Source organism: Plectropomus leopardus, chromosome 11 (assembly GCF_008729295.1).
Source record: "Plectropomus leopardus isolate mb chromosome 11, YSFRI_Pleo_2.0, whole genome shotgun sequence".
NCBI classification, from domain to species: domain Eukaryota; kingdom Metazoa; phylum Chordata; class Actinopteri; order Perciformes; family Serranidae; genus Plectropomus; species Plectropomus leopardus.
The window spans coordinates 9350903-9373275 of NC_056473.1; the positions used below are offsets into that span (position 1 = coordinate 9350903).

General features: G+C 37.1%; 4 protein-coding genes and 1 long non-coding RNA gene across 5 annotated transcripts; 4 read left to right on the forward strand and 1 right to left on the reverse strand.

The window, feature by feature from the left end:
• Window positions 1-98: 98 nt before the first annotated feature.
• LOC121950619 lies at window positions 99-15145 on the reverse strand. The gene is made up of 3 exons (XR_006106331.1): window positions 14852-15145; window positions 3670-3768; window positions 99-179 (listed from the first exon to the last, which is right to left on the reverse strand). It is a non-coding gene; the product is annotated as an uncharacterized LOC121950619 (long non-coding RNA).
• tnni4b.2 (troponin I4b, tandem duplicate 2) lies at window positions 162-4267 on the forward strand. Its single transcript, XM_042496670.1, has 8 exons — window positions 162-196; window positions 1288-1310; window positions 1434-1437; window positions 1534-1575; window positions 1661-1792; window positions 2213-2302; window positions 3618-3791; window positions 3983-4267. Exons 2-8 carry the CDS (start codon window positions 1300-1302, stop codon window positions 4067-4069), a joined length of 540 nt encoding a protein of 179 aa, XP_042352604.1. The 5' UTR covers window positions 162-196; window positions 1288-1299; the 3' UTR covers window positions 4070-4267.
• LOC121950617 (troponin I, slow skeletal muscle-like) lies at window positions 7931-11450 on the forward strand. Its single transcript, XM_042496673.1, is given in 5 exon segments — window positions 7931-7987; window positions 8194-8325; window positions 8420-8509; window positions 9977-10150; window positions 10252-11450. Coding segments are annotated over 5 exon segments (543 nt in total). The 3' UTR covers window positions 10342-11450.
• LOC121950616 (troponin I, slow skeletal muscle-like) lies at window positions 12566-16303 on the forward strand. Its single transcript, XM_042496672.1, has 7 exons — window positions 12566-12603; window positions 12741-12747; window positions 13782-13826; window positions 13956-14087; window positions 14867-14956; window positions 15108-15281; window positions 16152-16303. Exons 1-7 carry the CDS (start codon window positions 12593-12595, stop codon window positions 16236-16238), a joined length of 546 nt encoding a protein of 181 aa, XP_042352606.1. The 5' UTR covers window positions 12566-12592; the 3' UTR covers window positions 16239-16303.
• Window positions 16304-17421: 1118 nt separating this feature from the next.
• On the forward strand, window positions 17422-21837 carry bpgm (2,3-bisphosphoglycerate mutase). The gene is made up of 3 exons (XM_042496668.1): window positions 17422-17505; window positions 17980-18602; window positions 19865-21837. The coding sequence occupies exons 2-3, from the start codon at window positions 18002-18004 to the stop codon at window positions 20038-20040; spliced, it is 777 nt and encodes a 258-aa protein (XP_042352602.1). The 5' UTR covers window positions 17422-17505; window positions 17980-18001; the 3' UTR covers window positions 20041-21837.
• Window positions 21838-22373: the final 536 nt, after the last annotated feature.

Below are 22373 nucleotides of genomic sequence, written 5' to 3' on the forward strand. Positions count from 1 at the left end.
GTAAGCCTGTGTATTGGGAGCTGCCATGTAGAAGTGTGGTGATATACAGTAGACTCACTGTCAGGACTGAGGAGGCTATTTTGGTTGGCCACTCACAGAATGCACGAGGAGCTATTAAATTTGACGTGAGTTTTCCTCTGGTCATTCAAAGAGAGCCACTGGTCACCTCAACAGGTTTTCTGCAGAGATAAAAAAGGTATGTTGATTTTTATGATGATGATGATAGTCTGGCTTTATAATACATAAGACATTTAGAGAATTTCATATGTTGCATTTATCTGGAATAATTCAAACAGATGGAGCAGTGAAAGGCCGATAAAAACATACATATGCAAATGCAGGATTTCATACAGTTTTAAGAAGATAGTTTTAAGATCAAGTTTACATTACCCCAAACTGATAGGAAAAAAGTATATACTGACTCTCAGTTACTTAGTGCTACCATTTACTCAGTCACTACTTATTGTACCACAAAACTGGATTGTTCTGGTAAAGTAAAAATGTTAATTGATCTATTTCAAATACTGAAAATAATTGAACATGTTATAGAAAACAATGAACATATTACATTATAATAAAATTATCCATTTGGTTTGCCTTGAAAAAAACAAAAACGTGTTTTTTGCTATCTGACTGAATTTGGTAAATGTTTCTGGCTGTTGTTTGTTCCTCTGTCTTTATCTTTATGAAATGAACGTGAGAGGCATTTAGGATATTATTCAAGAAATAGATATTACCAATTATTTTAGGATTTTACAATGCAACATCAAATTAATAATATACTATTTCCCATGTCTTAGCATTTTTAAGACTCTTGAAAGATCGATTTAATACATTTAAATACCAATTAAGGCCTTCATTTTAGATGTATGAATTCAATGCCTTTGAAGACTTTTTAAGGATCTGTAGGAGAAATTGTTCTATACAATTCTTTTATTTGGCAAAAACATTCAGATTTAGATTCTGATTCTGGCTCCCTTGAAAATGGATCCTCCTGGGAATAAAAATGGAATACCATTCAAACAATCTGCAGCACTCACTCAAGCAGTGCTGCTAATTTAAAGGCTTAATGTTGGTATGTTACCATACCAAGGTCTCAGTGACTGACTTAGCTCAGTCAACAAGAGGTGAATAAGCAGCATATACAGAAACAGACAAATATACTGGTCTATGAATCACAAAATATTAAAATTTTAATGTTTATACTGTATGTACTGACACTACTGTAGCTACTACTGTATCTGACTTTTGTATAATTGTATAATTTATTCACTTATTTTTTTACAGAAAAAGCCAATCATGTCTGAGGGGTAAGTTTTGTTTTGTATTATGTAAATCAGTATTTGTAAAATTAAATCAAATTCTTTGGATCTTTATCGTGTTTATGCTTATCTTATTTCTTTTCCTTTCCAACATTATCACATCCATTACAGACAGGTAAAATATCTATTTAAAAAAAGTATCAATTTAGATACCATATGTATGTTTTGCATAACTGTTGCTCAATAAAACTTTTCACTATGCTTTTTTTAGCGAAAGTCAAAGATCTCTGCATCTCGCAGACTGGCTCTTAAGGTATTGTCTTCTTGTCTTTACTACAACTTAAAACACACTTAAGACACCATCCACAAGTTCTATCTCACTTTTTATTTCAATTTAGACCAAGCTGCTGAAAATGGCAGCTGTGATGTTGGAAAAGGAGAAAGAGGAAAAGAAGCTGGAGAGAGAAGCCACTTTGGGTGAGAGAGTCCCCCCACTTCAGCTGTCTGGTTTGTCCATGCAGGACCTTCAGGTATGTGCAGGTCACTGCATGAGCCGCCTATCATTCTACTATCAAACAACATTGTTGAAATGCTCCCTATGCAAGCATCCCTCTGATGTACATAGATGACATACATACAGTATGTTCATATGCAGTAGGTGCATTAGAGCAGAGGTGCCTTGCCGTCTACATTTTATATTTGGGGCATTTAGCTGCCATTATTATTTAGAGCAACCTTTACTCAAAAAGATGATTATTCTACACATTACAATAACTGCTCACAAGTGTACAATTAACACAGTCAATTTTTTTTTCAAGGAGAGTGTTGCATCAACACAGAAAAATATAGCCTTTCAGTTTATGATGTGCAACTGTGCAAAAAGCCAGAGGGTTGCAGTGTTCTCATTACTTTGCTCAATAAACATAACACGATCCTCTCTCTGTCTGCAGGCTCTGTGCAAAGAACTGCACCATAAGATCGACGTGGTAGATGAAGAGCGCTACGACATTGACGCTAAAGTAGCCAAAAATAACAAGGAGGTGCATGTTTATGTTCATACATATTCATTTGATTTACGTGTGCATTTAACTCTTTATTTACTTTATGGATGTGTTCTTGGTTTATAATGATAAATTCATCTTTTTTAACCAAAATTAACAGACTAAATTGTGTGAATGCTGAGACAGCATTCAGTGTGTTCATGTTTTTCAGGTAGGAAGAAATTCTTTTTAACGTAAGTCAACATGTCACAGGATTCTTTTTAATGATTGATAAAACCATCTCTAACTTTTAGTCCACGGCTTGGAGCGGCCACCGCCATAGACAGTGCAAGGCGGATCAAAGCAGGCCTCATTGCCGCTGCTTGGTGTGTTTTCAACATTAGACAATTAATCTCAACTTCCAGCTGTGACTGTATTACAGTTAAGCTTCCAGCTTTTCTTGCAGTGACTGACAGCTCCCAGCTCCTGTAGATAATGCACCAGCCAGGTAAGAGGAGCTTAAATTGATGGCCCTAGTGTTGACTGGATTTTCAAAATAAAAGCCCCCCAGATGTAACAGGACTTTATCAGGGGACCCAAACAAAGCTGATTTAAAAAAAAAATCAAATCAAATCCCTCAAGATGGAAAGATTAGTTAATCATGGGGCCCAGAATAAGCAATCTTCCAAAATAAAAGTCCCTAAATGGTAACAAGATCAAACCTAAGTGTAAAATTTCAATAATTGAAGTGAAATGAAAAATATCTTAACTTTAAACTCAAAAATTCTACTATTCAATGCACTTTTGTCTACAGACTTCATTTAAGTCACAAACGACTTACAGTTCCTCCGTACAATTTTGGATCAACTACTGCTTCTGTATAATTTTAGCTACAGAAACCATTCAAATGTAAAAAGTTCTACTCTTTAAGAAAATGTAATATTTACTCTGCATCACATGCTTTGTAAAATAAAAACTGTGTCTTTTTGTAAGTCTTTGGGTTGATTTCAACTTCCACCTCTGACAGCACCACAGTTTAACTTCCAGCTTTTCTAGCAATGTATTTAAGCTCTTAGCTTCTTGAAGTAATTCAGTTTAGCTTCCAACTCTGCCAGTTTTACCCATCAGCTCCCATCTTTTCTAGCAGTGCAGTGCAATGTATTTCCTCTTTAAGATTCCTGGACTTTCACTGATGCAATTGCAGCGGTCAGCATTCACATGCATTTTCTGCAGGAAATGCATTTTCTAATGTACCTGTCGAATTTAGGACCTTACTGTTATTTAAAAAAATATATCTCATTGTGAGTTATTTAAATAAATTTAAATATTTAATATGTTGCAAACATTTAACTCATATTTCAAATGTTTCCTGCAGATTGAAAATCTGTCTCTGAAGATATTTGAGCTGAAGGGTAAGATGAAGCGACCTGCTCTTAAGAGGGTGAAGATCTCAGCTGACGCCATGTTGGGAGCTCTGCTGGGAGCTAAAGTCAAAGAGTCTGTGGACTTCAAGGCCAACTTGAAGACTGTGAAGAAAGAGGAGGAGAAGGTAAGTATGGCCGACAACTGTAACGGCAGATTATGTTCTTAAATCTTCAAGATTATATCAGGCTGGGTTGACTCCTTGATTTTAAGCAAGGGTTAGGTTTAAATTATGACATGATTCTGTGGTATTGCTTATGTTATTTTGTTGGTGTGAAAGTACAGCGTCACTAAGAATTCTTTTCTTTTTATGAACAGAAAGAGGAGGTGACTGACTGGCGTAAGAACGTGGAGGCAATGTCTGGTATGGAGGGCAGGAAGAAGCTGTTTGATGCTGGACAGTAGACGTCATATTTATGGACATCTTAAAAATGAATGCTGTTTTACAATAATACAAAGGAAAATAAAGTTCCTATAACTGCTAACAAGAGTAAGTCAAAAGCGTGTGTATAGACTTCACATTTTAAATATGCAAAAAATATTCAGGATAAAAGGAATTTTGTTATTTTGCATATAAATGAGTTGCACTCTCACATGAGTTGTTTTGTGGTGTTAGTTATTTTAAAATTGTCTACAATAAGCATGTAGTGAGATTTGCTGTGTGTTTTCATCTTGAAAAGACCAATTTATATCATGATAATAAATATTTCTGATCAACATAGAAAACCAATGCTGCACTTTTCCTTTTGAAATATTTACTTCACTATCTGCTGGATTGGAGCACAGCATCAGCCAGACAGTATTAATAGTTCCCAAATGTCACCAGCAGTGGCTCAGAACAAAATCCCTGAATCATCTTCATAAATCACATAGACATAACATTCACACTAAGAACTGTGAACGTCCAAAAATAAGATTTGTTGTAGGTTCAGGGCTGTAATACACCCCTCAGAAAAGAAACAAGGAAACACCCTGAGTATATAGTACCAACCAACACTATAATTAAAAAACTAGACATTGAAACATTTTTTTCCCTAAAAATTGCTGCTTTCAGATTCTGTCTAATACTATACCAATCTAAAAATCTTCAGTTTTGGGACCAAAATATGCACCTCGAAGACACTGAGTCTCTTGAAACTTACAACACTTTTTTCTGATATTTTCCAAATGATTAAGAAATAATCAGCAGATAATTTAGTAAATATGTGTATGCCTAAACTTCACCTAGTGTGTGAAAAAAAGGAAGGCAATTTAGTAAGTGTTTTCAACTATTGCTCTTTCAATCTTGACTCCAAAATTGTTGCAACTCTCTAAACACGTCTTCTAATGTGACAAATTATACATAACAATATACAAAACAAACTGTAGAAGAAATCAGTGTGACAGGAACTTGAGTAATTTCCACCTAAAAGTCATTTAACCAGTGAAAGTGAGAACCACTTGGCGTACTCAGTCAGTTAGATAACATCAAGTGTTTGCCAAGTGTGAAAAAAATAACATTTGAAGATGTGACAGTGATGTCATCATCAGGGTCTGTGTTACAAACTGGAGATGTGAGGTTTGAAAGAAGTTTTTTTAGGCAGGGATCTAAAGCTCTGTAAAATTAAAAAACAGTAAACATTTTTGTCAGCTTCAGAATCTGAGATTTCCAGCATTTCTGACAATAGGTGCAAATCCACCATCACTAAAATACACTAAATACGATTAATTCAGAAATTTAAAAGGTTTGGATCTATTTTCACTTGTTAAAGAGCTGCTTAAAATACATAAGATCACAAATATAACAGATATATTTCAAGGATGTGATCATTAGGTGAGCAGTGGGGGGTAATAAAGTGAGAGCACTTTCAAGTCAGAAAAATGGGAGGTGTGTGTGCATGCAGCTTAACAAGCAAGATAAAACACAGGCACAAATCCATGATGCATGCAAAATGCCAAAATCAAGCTATACAGTATAGATCATAAAAATATAAACAAGTTAATGGTTGGGATCAGTCTTAGTGAGTGGCATATAGATAGAAGTAGATGCTGTTGTTTGCACTATGGGAAAAGTAGGCTCCGGTGCTCTTGGAGCGTAACTGATTAGAGGGACTAACAGGATATCCTTGCCTCTTCTTTTTCTAAATTGTCTGGTGTGTGGAGCTTCTGCAAGAAGCAATCTAAAATTAGCATTTGACCCAAGGTTTGTACTCCACTATTCTTGTTTAATTGTTCGCTGCCTACCTATCACAGCCCTTTGAGCCATTCGACTCCCCGTTAAAACAATGACGCAGACTGAACTCTGGCTGGCTCAGTTTACGAACCTTCAAGTCCTGACAAGCACCTGTCCTTGTTCCTCTGCTCCGCTATATAAAACACTTTTGGCTTTGTTCTTACTTGCAAGGTGGTCCTGTAATATGTTATCAGGCTATAATTGTATGTCAACACACACATGCAAAGGAGTGGTGATGTATGCACAGTAAGGTGAGTAGAGGATATGTACTGAACATAATAATGTGTCAAGATGTGGTTAGAGTAAGAGAACGGCTCCATTCGAATTGATGCAAGGAGATAAAACAAATTATTCTAAAGTTCTTCCAAAGAGTCAATGTTTCGAGTAATTTTCAGTGCTTTATGCTCTATTTTGTTAAATATATCTGGGTAAGGATGATTCTGAAATCTAGTTCACACGGATTTAATTAGGCCACTAAAAACAAAGACCCGTGATACTGATAGATGCCTATAAATGGATATCTTAAGATGGTCCAGGCTGCCACTTGATCCGCACTGTTTGTTCTATAAATAAGGGAACCAAACAAGTAAATACTTTTGATTTCTTCCATCTGTTTGACTCCTGAACAACTTGATCCGAACTCCAACAAGCTGGCCCCTGGTCAAATGTGAACGTGTGACACTGCCCCGGCGTTAATGCGGGTCAGTGGGTAATGTCTCTTTAAATCCTCACTGTCACTTCCAACAGGTGTTTTCAAAATAACACAAGATACCCAAATGTTTGAGCCTATAAATGAAGTTTTATTACCTCCTTTCCTGTCTGATATTGGCGGGATGCTATGTGCAACAGTAAATGTCACTGTTGGTGGACGGACACTAGTCTATTTTAGTGAGCCACTCACACTCTGCGCTGACACTATAAATCTGATTTTTTTTTCTCTCTCAGAAAGTCGATTGCTGCTTCCTTCACATGCACTTTTCTTCAGTTTGGAGGATCAAACAGCAGGTCGGCTTCAATAAGGTACAGAGCTGCTTATTCTGGTACTTCATGTATAAGAATCGACTTCTCAGCATGCTGAGTTTAAAACAATTACTAACAAAAAGTCTAATTCAAATTTGCGTCCTGTCTTTACTTGGTTGTTTTATTTGAGTATTATGGTAAATGAGATTAACATCAACTCTCACATTGTCAGTCAACATGCCTGTGGATTATCTGGCCATTCACCTTTTCTGTCACCTATGCAGAGACTCTTGTGAGTTATGTTAACACATTCACTGACCCACTTAAGAACTTAGCGACACACAAGTGCTTTCAGAGTTATAGTAATCAGGAAAGATTAATCCTGTATTGGTACATGATGCACACATCCTAATACTGTATTAATTATACTTACAATATGTTTTAAAATTTGTGAAATTTTATTTGAATTTCACATGATGAACAAAAGTTCAGTAAAGCAAAATGTGAATTACAACAGAACTACTTGTTTGGTTCATAACGACCTGTACCAGGGGAACATTTGGGCGAACAGTAAATGACCGGGTGCAGCTTTAATGGACCGCTGAATATTTTTAGTGTGCGGAAAACTTTGATGAGGGAGTTTTTAGAGATCATCAGTCTTAAGCGCGCAGCTCAGTTGAACAGGTGTTAAAGTCGAATTCACTCTGTGATCAATTAAATGCGTGGTGATTTAAATTTCACAGAATTACAGCTCATTTTCTGCAGAGACTTTTCACATTTTTTTTACTTTTCCAATTTTAGTGCGGGAATTTAAGTCAATCATGGCTGAACCGTGAGTATGATTGCCTTTGTTTTTATTTAATTTGATTATTGACACCTTGAAATACATCATAAAAGTATGTAATAGTATTCATTATGCAAATATGTTGTGTATTTTCTCTCTTGTGCACCCACAGACCTGTGAGTATCAGTCATACAACATTTTTAATAAGTACCTTTTGTCATTTTTCCATTTATGTATAATGTGTAATACACAATATATAGCCTACAAATTTACTGTGCTCACCAATATGTAGTATATATTTAACCTTTTTATGTGTAAATTGTAGAAAAAATCAAAGATCTCCTCCTCTCGAAGGCTGGGATTGAAGGCAAGTTCTACTTGATTTGAGATATTCTTTTTAAAAATCTATTTATTATGAAGAATTTGACTTGAGACATTTACATGCATAAATATATATGTATTTTTAAAGTATGTGTAATACCAATTATCACTCATGAAAACGTATAACTTTAGATGGTGTGCCTCCCAATAAATTGAGAAAGAAGCAACCTTTTCATCTTTTTCTTTCTTTAGATTAGACTGTTAGCAGTTGCGGCTCAGATGCTGCAGGAGGAAGCGGAGCAGAAGGTGAAGGAAAAAGAAGCTGCTCTGGCAGAAAGAGTTCCTCCTCTTAATCTGTCTGGTCTGTCTTTGCAAGAGCTTCAGGTATTTGACTTCATTCAAGCCTTCCAGTACACTCTCTATTTGAGCTTTAATATTATGTTCTGATGAGTTGGGGTTGTATTTGACTTTTATATAGGATCTTTGCAGAGACTTGCACCACAAGATTGATGTTGTAGATGAGGAGTGGTATGATATCGGCCTCAAGGTATCCAAAAACGACAAGGAGGTGAGCTGTTCAAGACTGAATAGGAAGTGATGCATGTGGAGTTGTTTTTTTTTTAAGCTACGGCATCCCGATTACCATGACGACAGGGTCATAAAGGTGCATAAAGTGAACAAACACCGCCTCCATGTGGCAGCAGGGAGACATAACAGAATCTCGTGCATAAAGACCGATGCACCCTGTGAGTGTGTTATGGCCCACAGTCAGCACACATTTAAGTTTTGAAACCTCAAAAGTGAGCATGGAGGAAACTGCCTGTGAGCACACAACCTGATCAACTGTAATTAATGTCATTTTATAAATAAGCCAAAAGACACACTAATCAACTGGCTCAAACACAGCAGTATATCACAGATTGCTAATTTGTTTAGAGTCAGTTAATTATTACACTTATATAATGAAACAAAACTCCCATAGATCTACATTTACATTCTAGATTAGGGTTTGATAGGGCTGGCACGATATCAGATTTTCGCTACACAATTATTTTGGCCGAAAGAGTTGGCTAATGATATTTAACAACAACAATCCTGATGCTATGAGTCTAGTTTATCTTTTACTGTGTTTACTGCACATTTTGTCTCTGTTTTTGGCAAATGAATTATACTCAAAACTCAAGTCAAGGCAGGTGAGTCTGTAAGTATTAAGTAATAAATATTTCATTTTTAAATATCATAGTTATCGTCAATACCAGTAAATTGCATCACCCAAGTTCTACCAATGATCAACTGGGCCAAAATTGGCAGTATATCTAATGTGGGGCATGGATCTATCATGTAGTTCACTGGCAAAACAACAGATATCACTTTCTAACCACATAATTTAATGTCTAGAAAAGTACCAATTAATTCTTTTTTTTTTTTTTTGTTGATTTGTTTTGTAAATTAGAGTTTCTCTGTCTTTGTACCTGTTGGTTCTACCTTAAAAAACTGTTAACGTTTCATGAACATGACTACTTGAACTGGAACAGTTTTTAACTACACCTAAACATTTTTAGTAAAGTATAGTATACTATACAGTTATCCACATCAAAATCTAAGAATTTTAGGATTAGTTTGAGTAAAACAGAAAATCTTAACTCAAGGTTCTCTTATTAGCTTTATATGGAGCTTTCACCCACATTTTGATTCATCTGAGTCAACCGTAGAATCTGAGGAAGACTGCAAGATTTGGTTAAAAACTCCAGAAAATACTAGTCCTTAACAAGTTTGAATTAATTTAGAGGATTAAGAGTGAACTTTCAGCTCTAAATTTAAAATTAATTGCAAGTAGAAACATTGATAAATCCCAATGCTCATGAATCCATATACGGAAGTGAACTGGTGGGGGAATTTTAAGACTCTTGGGAGCTTCCCTCTAAATTGTGGTCATGTAATAAGTAAATAGCAATGATGTTAACATGGCATACCTGACTGACAACAGAAGAATGGCAACGGCACTATCCTTTCTATCACATGATCTCCCGGCCAGATTGAAAACATGAACCTGAAGATCATTGAGATTCAGAGTAAGTTCAAGAAGCCAACCCTGAAGAGAGTAAAGATCTCAGCTGAAGCCATGCTGAGCGTTCTGCTGGGCTCAAAACACAAGGAGTCCATCGACTTCAAGGCCAACCTTAAGACGGTCAAAAAGGAGGAAGAAAAGGTAGGCCTGGCGTTTTCCATATGGTACTTCAGGTAATGGCTATTTTTGGTGCAGAGGATCTGTTTGACCTCGGCTCTATGTCTGTGATATGTTTCCAACAGAAGGAGGAGGTGACTGACTGGCGTAAAAACGTGGAGGCCATGTCTGGTATGGAGGGCAGGAAGAAGCTGTTTGATGCCACCGGCAACTAAAGAAACATTAACTTTTGCTTAGGAGATCTTAATGAATTCTTAACATTATTTACCATATTACCCATATTACTTTGATTTACCAATTGTAGGTAGGACACATACCCTCTTATCCAGGACAGTAGTGCTTGTTATTATTTTATAAAAATAAATAAAAAGCAACAGATGTTTATTTACAGTGGGACTATAGGCTTTAAGTGGTCTTTAAATGATTTAAATCTTAAGTATTGATAATTCAATATACCAGGTTATTTTGTGATAAACTGCTCTATGGGCTGCATTCAGACTGAAGGCAAATCAGATGTGCTTCTCAAACCAGATCTCTAAGACTGACCGTCTGCACCGTTATTAGCAAGTGGTCAGATCGGACTTGTGTATTCCAGACAGCACCAATGTTTTAGTATGGGTTTGCGATGCTAATGAAGTGGCGTAAGTAACTGTGCATCTACGCTGGTGACACTGCTTTCCAATGCAGAAGCATGAGAAATGTGGGCTAACAACAATGACTGTTTTCAACATGGAAATTGGCTAAATAATCACAGAAAACATTCAGTGTCGGACCTATCAGTACAATTATTATTTTACAAAGTCTTGAAAAAGAAAGACTCTGCTGCACTTTGAAATGAGATTTGAGACACATCCATTTGGAATCACATTTCAAACCACCTCAAAATAAGGTTTGCAAAATTTGAATGTGTTATCAGCTGTCCAGACTTTGTAAAATCTATCTGGATACAATCTTGACATGCAAAAAACACAGATTTGGACTGGAAGTCTGAACAAGACCTGTGCTGCAGAGACTGTACTTCTCCCCTGCAGCCTCGTGATGGCAGCACAACTCTTTTAAACCACCACTGAGACACTTATGGACTTACAGTATAATACTGTCCCTCCTAAATTGACAACTGCTCGTGTGTTAGCTGTTGTGATAAATTGTCATCTAGCTTGCCAGACACTCAAAGTGTATTGCCTATTAAAGCTACAATGCTTATAAAAAGAATGATTGGGGACCTGGTTAAGGTTATTGCAGTTGGAGTATGTTATCTTCATATTTGGTAAATGAACTTGATGCAAACATGAAACCAACAATGTTCTCTTAATAAAATATATACCAATCCTGCCATCATTTTCCTCCATTGTGTGATCTAATAATCACTTTGGACTGTATGTGGGATCCGCTTACATTTTTACACACATTATACTGGGCTAAAGTTCTTTCAAACTTCGCCGCTCTACTCCTTATTGAGAAGACAGAGGACACTCAGAAAGCATCACAGGTGGACAGTCCCAATAAGATTTCACACCTCATACATGTGGGATGTGAGAGACGCAGTTCAAGAATGGTGAGGACAGAGGGTCTATTTTAGTGAGCCACTCACATGAGCGCAGGAATCTATATATCTACCCTCTTTCTGCCCTTCTCGTCTCAGAAAAAGGCGCCTGTGAGTATTTGTCACCTACTGTATAAGGTAAGAAGTTTTATTTTGAAATATTACAAAACATGAAGAGATAAAACAGCAAATGAGGTTTTCTATTACAACACTCTTGCTAAAAAATTGAAAATGTATGCTGCAAATTCATAAGTATTAAAAAAAGCCAAGTTGAAATTTTCTAATTAAACAGCATTTAAGTCAATTACAATTTTTCACAACTGAATGTCATCGTTTTTTAAACCTCAACAAAAGCTATCTCATTTTATAAAAAGGAATATCCTTACATATGAGTTGGGGAGGATAGGTGTTTTTTGTGATGATTTGAGATCAGCTGGCTGAGGTTATAAAAAACACATAAGAGTGTAGATTTGATTGATGTCTTCTCTGAAACATATTTCCATTGCTTAAAATGTTGTCATGTCATTTTAATGGTATGATGTGGGATTGAATATTTTTTGCTTAATTAATCAAAAGTTATAAAATATCAATACATATATAAAAAACATGAATCCTGCTCTCTTTGGTCTTGATTGAATACTTGAATACTCTCATGATTATAAGTATTTTTGGCTCTGTTTTACAGTATTTTTTAAGTCACTAAGTCATTGACCTTTAGACAATGTCATACATTGTGTCCTCTGCTATGGGACTGCAACATATGGTGTATAGAAACAAGTTGGGATGATTTTTTTTTCCTGTTTGCAGTACATTTCCTGAGATATATGTGTATTCTTCAGTTAAAAAAAAGAAATAGAAAAAAAGATGATTGTCTTTTTTCTTTAGGATTGATTTAACAGGGGAAGACACACAGAACTGCAACCATGTCTGAAGGGTAAGTACTCACGTCTCACTCACTTTCAATGCACCATAACTCTACATTTACTTACAAGAAATTCAACAAAATTAAACAAATTGCACCTTTTCTCTTTTTCTTCTTGAAATATGGACATCACCCTCCTGACTGGATAGGTCTGCGGTGAGTTGAGTGTCAACTCAGAGATAGGATCAATTACCTAATTAGTATAACGCGAGTCAGTTGTGGGACTAAAAGCTCTACTTGTACTGTTGGATAATAAGAGTTCCATGACTACACATGAAATCGATCTACTTAAAGGTATACTACGCAGGACTGTCAGTTACTGCTTGTAAACACGGCTGCCAGTGAAAAGTAAAGTAAAAGTAAAAGCCAACTCCAGATTCATTCTTGTTTGGCAATTCACCTCACTATATTTTACTGTTTCGGCTGTGTCTGTTGTATACCTTACCTGAGCGCTGTGGAGGTACACCCCCATAAACGTCTCATATACAGAAAATAAGAAAACACAGTTTCTTCAGATAAATACACCACCACACAACTCTACTGGGTGATGACTGAGAGGAATTACTTCTGTATGAGTCTTTAAATGGTTTTATTTGTTAGGAAATTCCTGCATAGTATGCCTTTAACACTTGCATATTGTATAATCCAAGAAAATATCATAAAAAGAAAAATTTTAGTCATGCTGTCATTTTTTCCATACCATGACTAGTGTGCAAAACATTAGGGATGCACAATAATATCAGCACATCAACAGTGTCGGCCAGTATTGGCTTTAAAATGAAATAACTGAATTGGCCAACATGTCACAAACCATTTTTTAAAATCATTGATTAGGTGAATATGTACAAAACATCAACCCTGAAATTAAGTATTTCTGTTATTTTGAACAATAAATGAATATTACATACATTTAAAAGCATTTTATTTCCTGTATCCATCTGCTATTGGGCTATCATGATAAGAATATGCATAATATACTGTTAATACCACTACAGAAGAGACTTGATGATCACTAAAATTAGGTGAGGAAAAAATTGATATATCAATATCTGTGTCGGTTATTGGCCAAATTAGCTGTTAATTGTGCATCCCTACAAAACACTGCAGAGAGATGAACACTGGGAAACTCACTGTTGGATATTTGAAACGTTTTGCCAGAAATCTGACATGAATATCGTCTCCTTTTACAGAAACCAAAGCCAAAAATCTCTGCATCTCGCAGACTGTTCTTGAAGGTATTTTATGTGTAACTGCATGTTAGTCTTGGAAAGTAATGCTGTTAAGGTCTTTACGATCTTTAAGTGCTATAAAATATACATTATGTGACTAACTGAGGTGTAATTCTGTACATGTGTATGCACCAGACCAAACTGCTAAAGAAGGCCATGACTATGCTGGAAAATGAAAAACAAGTCAGAAAAGATGAACGAGCGAGAACCCTTGCTGAGAGAGTCCCAGAGCTCCAACTGTCAGGCCTGTCTTTGCAGGATCTACAGGTACATTTCACACTAAAGCATTTCCATCCACATGGGAAGGATTGCTTTTGGTTTGGCTCTAAAGAAAGTCAACAATAAATCACATAACTGCCTAAACATTTCAAAAGATTCACTTTCACCACCGACTCCTAGTCCTATTATGCCACAAGGAATTACTTTTGGTTTCGAGGTTTTGAGAGACTTCTCCTGCCACCCAAATACAATCAAGGTGAATGTAATTTAGTCTGTTGTGCTCAAAGAACTGAAAAATGACATTTGAAAACCTCAATAGCAACACCTCCTGCCAAGAACAATGTTTCAGTCAGCCAGAATAAACCACAGACCTCAATGTTTTAATAGGAATGATTAGAAAATATTTCCAATGAAAACTGTCCACAGCTAAGTTCTTGGATTAATCAAACACATTCTACAACAAATGCTGCATGTATTTATACAAATTTATATTATGGTATATTGTATGAGCAATTTATTACATGATGCAGACCAGTGTGTGCTTCAATGCAAGTCCATCAAAATTAAAAACACATTGCACAGTTCTTCTCCAGTCGCCCATGCATTATTCACCAAATGTCTTTGTCTTATCAAGATGATGGGCTGCAAATGTTAGGTGAATAAAGCATCCTAAAGTGGATATTTCAATAACAAATCACAGCCCACACGCATGTTGTTCTGTCTCTGTGAATTGGTCCTTACTGTGTCACTATTTCCACAAAGATATCCAGACCAGTTGCACTTAAACATATTCTAGAAATTAAACAACTAACCGTTTTTGTCCATAGAATCTCTGCAAGGAGCTTCACCAAAAAATCGATGTCGTAGACGAAGAGCGGTATGACATTGATTCTAAAGTGTCAAAAAATAACAGGGAGGTGAGTAATATTTGTGAATAACTGTTTGAGTTCTATCCTTTTTCACACAAATGTAAGGGATGCATAGTGCATGTAAACGATACTCAGTGGGAACTGGAACATTTTGAGGTAATGTTGAGAATGTGTTTGTGTTGTTTTCTGCGGGAAAAAGATACAGGACCTGTCTCAGAAGATCTATGAGCTGAAGGGCAAGATGAAGAGACCGGCCCTGAAGAGGGTGAGGGTGTCTGCTGACGCCATGTTGGGAGCTCTGCTGGGTGCTAAGGTGAAAGAGTCTGTGGACTTCAAGGCCAACTTGAAGACTGTGAAGAAAGAGGAGGAGAAGGTAAGGACCCCAGGATTGAACTAATACATAATGATATGTCTTGGCATTTCAACTACATTCTCTACATTCACTGAGGTTAGTCTGCTCAGTATCTGTGCTGCTATTTTCTGTGTACATTAAATACACAGCACACAAAAACAACTGAAACAAATAACTGTTAAAAGTTTGTAACCATCATGGTAAGAAAGCTTTGGAAGTTTTCATTAAACAGAATACCTCTTCACTGTCATTACAAATTGGTTTCAAACAAGGGTGTGGGTTTCATTTTAGCATCCTCCGTTGCAGGCTAAAAATTCATAAATTCAGACTTCACCTTGGCCCATAAAGTAAAACAACAAAAACATGTTCCTGATTCTTATTGTCTATCAATGTAACACTTGAAGAATAGTATATAGGGATGCAGATCAGCATATTTGATGAAACTGATGCACTTGCATGACTCTTGCATTTTTTGAGGTCATGCCCACGTTGTTAAATGTACTTATTGTCAGTCGATTTGGATAATAACATCATGTAATGTTACTTTACTTACCACACATTTGACAAAAATCTAACTGATGACCTAGTTGCAGTCTGGACTCGTGATATTAAGGCAAATGAAGCTTAGGATAGTAAACACACTGATGTGAAACCGTAAGTACTAAAATGCTTTAAAGGAACTAGAGGGTAGACTGACACAACCTGAGAAAGGTTTCTGTTGTTTTAAACGCAGAGGAAGTAAGAATGCAGTTGAACAGTATCTGAGGGTGCAATGTTTAGTGCAGGGATTTTATTCCTCTTTTTACATTCACAAGCATGTATTTCTACATTTTCAAACATTGCAATGTTGTCTAATCTGACTGAGCTGATTCAAACCTTTTCACCCCACAGAAAGAGGAGGTGACTGACTGGCGTAAGAACGTGGACGCCATGTCTGGTATGGAGGGCAGAAAGAAGCTGTTTGATGCTGGGCAGTAGATGTTGTGGTGAATTTCTTTGTGGAGATGTTTGCTGCTATAAAAAAAGGTAGAACCAGAAAATCATGTGACTGCTGTTCACTTTATAAAGACAGTGAATGATGGGAAGAACATGGTAATAAGTAGGTTTTGGAACAGTTCAAGTGTTTGTGTAGAAAAGGTATTTATATTAATTCATATAATACATATGGTTTTTGACATTATGTATGATGTATTAAGACAAACATATGTATAAACTACAGCAATGTATTGCTTTTGTTAGTATCCATATGATTCATAAACACAGTATCACTTTTGGCTGACCAGGTACCCTGTCGTAATGTTACTGGCTTGCTGTTTGACCTGTGCTATGTGAACTAATAAACAGGCAAGTATCAGTGAAAAGGCAGATTTGTCTACAATAATGAGTCCAATTTGGTTCAATACATACTTTGTCCATGTTGCCTATGAAACTGTCTTTTGAATCATGGTCTTAGATAACAGTATAAAACATAAAGAATAACATTTCTGTGTATTCTTGTGTTTCTGAGACAAAATGGGGCTTTTGGGTTGAATGAGTACACACAGGGCCTTTTAAAGTTAATGTTAAATTGACATGGGTAAGGTAAGGTAATGTGAAATGATGCTACAATGAAAGGTATTGAAGTTACACTAAAGTTAAACATTGAACTTCAGTGTAACTTAACATTCAAAAAACTGTTAACTTTTGCCTGAATTATGCTGGAGTGAAAAACAATGTATTTACCCTAATTCGTTAACTCGGTTAACGTTTTTTGTTTCTTGAACACTTCGTCCCATTGACATTCTACCCACTGTTTCCCCTCAAACCTGCATCTGTACAGGCGGGTTTAAAAGCTTAAATAAACGGTCTGCTCTCTCTGACTGTGAACAAAATTGTCTTACACTACTGTCCTTCTCTTCCAAACATCATATATTCTCTCTCAACTGTAAACATCAAAGTTCATACAACAAACCATCAACAATTAGCTAGCTTGCAGACCGTACTTCTCCATGGCATCCATCAGCGGTCACTCCCCCTCGCCCCCTCCACTGTGAACGTGCCCGGCCGTTAGTACCACTCCTAATATGGGCATAACATTTGACCAAGGTACCGCCCACTTGGTAGAATACGCCACTCTGATTTGAGGAACAGAGTGTCAATCATCAACGCTCACAGGAACAACTGCTGTACATGGCCGGCCAAATACTGTCAACATCACTCACGACTGTACTAGCTACATTTAGGCCGGATTTAAAATCCACCCAGGGTAAGACGATATTTTCACTATGTTATGATTAATTTAGGATAACGTTGCTACATGTTGTATCGTTTCTTATGCGACGGTCTTGTCTTTAGCTCGGTCTGAGCGTTCATAATATACACCGTATTAACGTCCATTCTCTTAGCACACGCCCATCCATCCTTTGCTTATAAACTTTGCTGCAGCATCCTATAAATTATGTTCATAGCGTAGTTAGCTAACGTTATTTGTCTTTACTTTTCGTCCAGCCTATGAATAAAGCTAGGTAATGGGATAACTGCTGTCTGCGTTTAGCCTGTCACTCTTTTAAGTCGACCTCTAACCTTTTGCCAGCACTACCTTTAACCATTTCAGGTTCAGAGACCTGTGACTAAGCGAATCTGTACACTGTAAGCTGGAGATAAATGGCATTATGTTAATATATTTTTATAATCACTAACTGCATACTTTGTTTTGTTAACTTCTACTGTTTTTGCGCAGGTTTCTGCTGCTGGTGCTTCGGATGTCCAAGTACAAACTCTTTCTGCTGAGGCATGGGGAGGGGGCCTGGAACAAAGAGAACCGTTTCTGCAGCTGGGTCGACCAGAAGCTGAGCCCGGATGGGGTGAAGGAGGCCCAGGACTGTGGTCGGCTCCTGAAAGAGCAGGGCTTCAAGTTCGACTTAGTATTCACTTCCATACTCAGCCGCTCCATCCAGACAGCATGGCTGGTGCTGGAAGCAATGGGTCAGGAGTGGGTCCCTGTTGTGAAGTCCTGGAGACTGAATGAGCGCCACTATGGTGCCCTGATTGGCCTGAACCGCGCGGAGATGGCTTTACAACATGGAGAGGAAAAGGTGAAATTGTGGAGAAGGAGCTACGACATCACGCCACCACCGATTGATGAATCCCACCCTTACTTCCTGGAAATCTACAACGACCGCAGATACACCACTTGTGATGTGCCAAAGGAGAAGCTTCCCCGAGCAGAGAGCCTGAAGGAGGTGTTGGACAGGCTGCTACCATACTGGGACAGCACTGTGGTGCCAGAGATAAAGGGAGGCAGGACTGTGCTCATTTCTGCACATGGAAACAGCTGCAGGGCTCTGCTGAAACACCTGGAAGGTATGCTACTCAATGCTATTATGAACAGCGCTCTCTCAGCTTTTGTGTTTGTGCAATGATAGCATTCAGCTGAATTCAGCACCAGCTTCTGGACGCGACATGTTGCCGTTTTCAGTCATCGGGCACTGAATTGGGAAGGGCATATTTCAGTTCCACAAATGGAAAGTTGAACTTGTGTAAAAAGGCCAGTGAGTTTATGTTACATTTGACTGTTGCTATTCAATCCACGCTGACCTTTCATCACTCTCGTAAGCTGTGGAGGCTCCTTTTCCACAGGACACTCAGTAACTGAACACATATTGACTTACTTAATATTGTTTAGCCCAGGATATGAACATGCAGACTGGATTAGTGTTATTGTCATACATTAGGTAACAGGATTTCATTGCAGCATTCATGCACTTATTTTACTCATTAGTAGAGATGCACCGATTGTAAAATTCTGGGCTGATACCAATGTTAAAAAATTGTCCAATAGCCAATTTATTAGTTTTGTTGTTTATTTGTTTGTTTGTTTTTTAAATCATCCTCTAGTGGCAGGGAAACAAAGAAATCTTCATTGTAAAAGATAACTGAACTGTTTTGAAGTCATTCAGCCCCTCATTACACTATTTTTGAATTACCACAAATTCAGTCATTCACATTCATAACAAAACCTTTTACATATCCTTCCTTTACATGAAAATCATGTTTTATTGATCAAATAACTGCTTCTACAGCCCTTTTACTACATATATCATGATTATCTTTCTAATATCTGTTTTCTGTGAAAACAGTGACACATTTCTCCATTTAAAAAAAAAACGCCTTGCCAAAAGCTTAATTTTACAGGACTAAATTTGAACACATCATGCTAATGATTACTTTCACCCACTGCTCATTTTTAGCGAATAGAGCTGGAAGGCTTCATAATGCAACTCAATGCAATCGATTGAGGGCTCTGCTGCTTACAGCTAACATTAACTAGCTCTCCTCCAGACGATATCAACACCGATGTCTGTTCATCCCAAACACATTTTTGTCGTAAGTCTTGAGCCCTGCTTTTTAGCTTGTGCAAACTTGATGTGGTACAACAGAAAAACATCTGCTAATGCCATTGGTGAAAGTCATTGTATATGCTGATAGGGCAATGGTAGTCAATAAGGAGAATATCAGCTGATACAGATGTTTGGACAAAAAAAACAGTGCATCCCTAGCTATCAAGCCTTGTTGTGGCACGTTTATCTAGGGTGATCTTAATATTAGTGTTCTTATTTCAACAGGTATATCGGATGAGGATATTGCCAGCGTGACTTTACCTACAGGGATACCTGTGCTGCTCGAGCTGGACGAAAACCTCAAGCCTGTAAAACCTCGACAGCTCCTGGGAGACCAGGCAAAGATCCAAGCAGCAATAAAAAAGGTGGAGGACCAGGGAAAAGCTAAACCGTCTACTTGAATATGCTAAACTGGCTGTAAGGCTTAATATAGTTCTGTACTGGTTGCCTGTGCGCACTTTTTATAGGCAAAATTAAAACTCTTGAAAAGACTCAAATAATAATAATATAACATCAGACAATAACAAATAACAAATTGTTGTTAATCAGATTTAAAAGGATAGCTGTGAAGTTGCCGTATGTGTAATAGTGGCCTAACCGGGAGACAGAAAGTGTGTCACAGGTCAGACTGGTCCGACAGGAGCTGGAGGAAGTACTGTAAACGTTTTGGTACTGTGTTGAGTTGTTTTATGTGTAAGCACTGATTTTTAAGCTAACTGTCCCTGCTTATGCCTGTATGGTGATCCTTATGGGGTTATTTATTTATTTACTTACTGACTCCAACTGGCAGATTAATAGTAATGTGGCAAAGATGGAAAATCTTGAAATATATTATATGCATAAAGAAAAACAGAGTCTTAAAAGATTTTTTTCTGTTACATGGATAAGCTTTAGGAATATTTCCCTTGCAATTAAAAGGTATATTATGCAGGATTGTCAGTTACCAAATTTAATCTCATTTGGTGTATTGTCTTGCTAATTTTTGCCTTTCTTGTCAGCGTTGTGTCTCTTGGATGTCTGCTGCTTATGATCTGGCACCTGGTTGCTATGCTATGTTTTTATAGTGTCCCGACTTCACCTGAGCACTGTGAGGGCACACGCTCATAAATATCCCAAACACAGAAAATAAGAAAATACAGTCAGAGGGCAGAGTCTCTGCAGAAAAATAGTGATGATTGAGGGGATTGCTTCTGTATGAGTGTTTTTGAGGAAAATCCTGCATAGTATATCTTTAAATGTGTGCCTTCAGTATTAACCTAATGCTCAAGTCAGCTACTTTATTAAAAAAAAGCTTATTGTAAGAAGAGCATCAAACAGGTCATTGAGTGATTTTATTACAAAATAAAAGCACTGCATTAACAAATCTTACCTCATAGAAACTGATAGCCAGCCCATTCATAACAAGAATGGGGTTATTGTGAGTCACAGAAATGCTGTAGATATGCAACGCCACTGAAATCATCTATTATCCCTCGTATTTGAGTTACTCATACTTTTAAACTGCCTACTCAGTGAGAGTAAGACAGCTGAAGTTGTTTTTCTCTGAGGTTTACACAGTACATTTACTCTGTTGTGTTGAAAACACTGTGGCTATTTGGTATGATAACTGGTTCATGCTTTGCACTTTTTGAGGGTATTTTGTGAGGATTTTTTTTTGTTGAACCCCTTATTACTTCGATGCAACTACTGTAAATGGTAAATACCATTATTTTTGGATAAATAGGAGTTGAATTGTTAAACACAAGCACTATTGGTTTTCATTTTAAATTCTAAATTATAATACATGTGCAATGTTGCTTATGTTATGCTAATAACAGGCTTGAAAAAGTTACAAAGTCATCTTTTGAGTGTGCCCATTATGTCTTGTAACAGCACTGTCTTTCTCGTATGTTACTGCTGTGTGTGACACAGGCTACTTCATTGTATGTTGTATTTTGTCTCTTTTTTGTAGGTGCATCATTTGTTTTGCTTGTGTTTTGTTGTGTTTCTCAGCCAGTGTTATTTTGTACACTGGTCTGTTAGATCAACAGGGGAAATGGGATAGGTTAAGAACAAGCCCTTTTAGATACCTAAGAGTAGAAAGCTGATGTATTTGTAATGTCATGTCAGATGGTTCAAATTCTTCCCTGCTGTTCACATCTCACCATTTGAGAGTCTGCATGATGAAATAAAAGGGAATTTAAATTTTCCTAAAAATTCTTTTTATTTCTGTGTCAATTTTAAACTTCATTTTTATCAGACAGTTGATTTTGCAACAGGAAGGCGTGCTAGATGTCATAAAGTTAGTCATAAATCGTGTGATGGAGCAATGAAACAAATTGCAAAACAAACAATGATGTTATTTTGGAAGTACAATTTGGATTCTTGTTGCCTTTAGCCCACAGAGAACAATAAACAACTGAGTATGTTTGGCTGCTGCGGATGGATCCAGAGGAGTGGCTCCTCATTTCTAAACCATTTCTGTAATTTAGCCAAACCAGAGGGACAGAGCCAGAGAGAAGTCCTCTAATCGGATGGAAACACTCTTTAATCAACATGATAATTGACATGGTTCTTATTCCAAACTATGTGGCAGCAATAATACCGTGTATCCTGGTAGAGACTGTATTGTCTGGATTACAGTGGGCAACATCGTACTGCAGATGTGCATTATCCTGGAAGGCATGTGAAGTGCACCTGTCATTTTACATTTCATAACAAACCTGCATTCACACCAGTAGGGGGATGAGTGTAA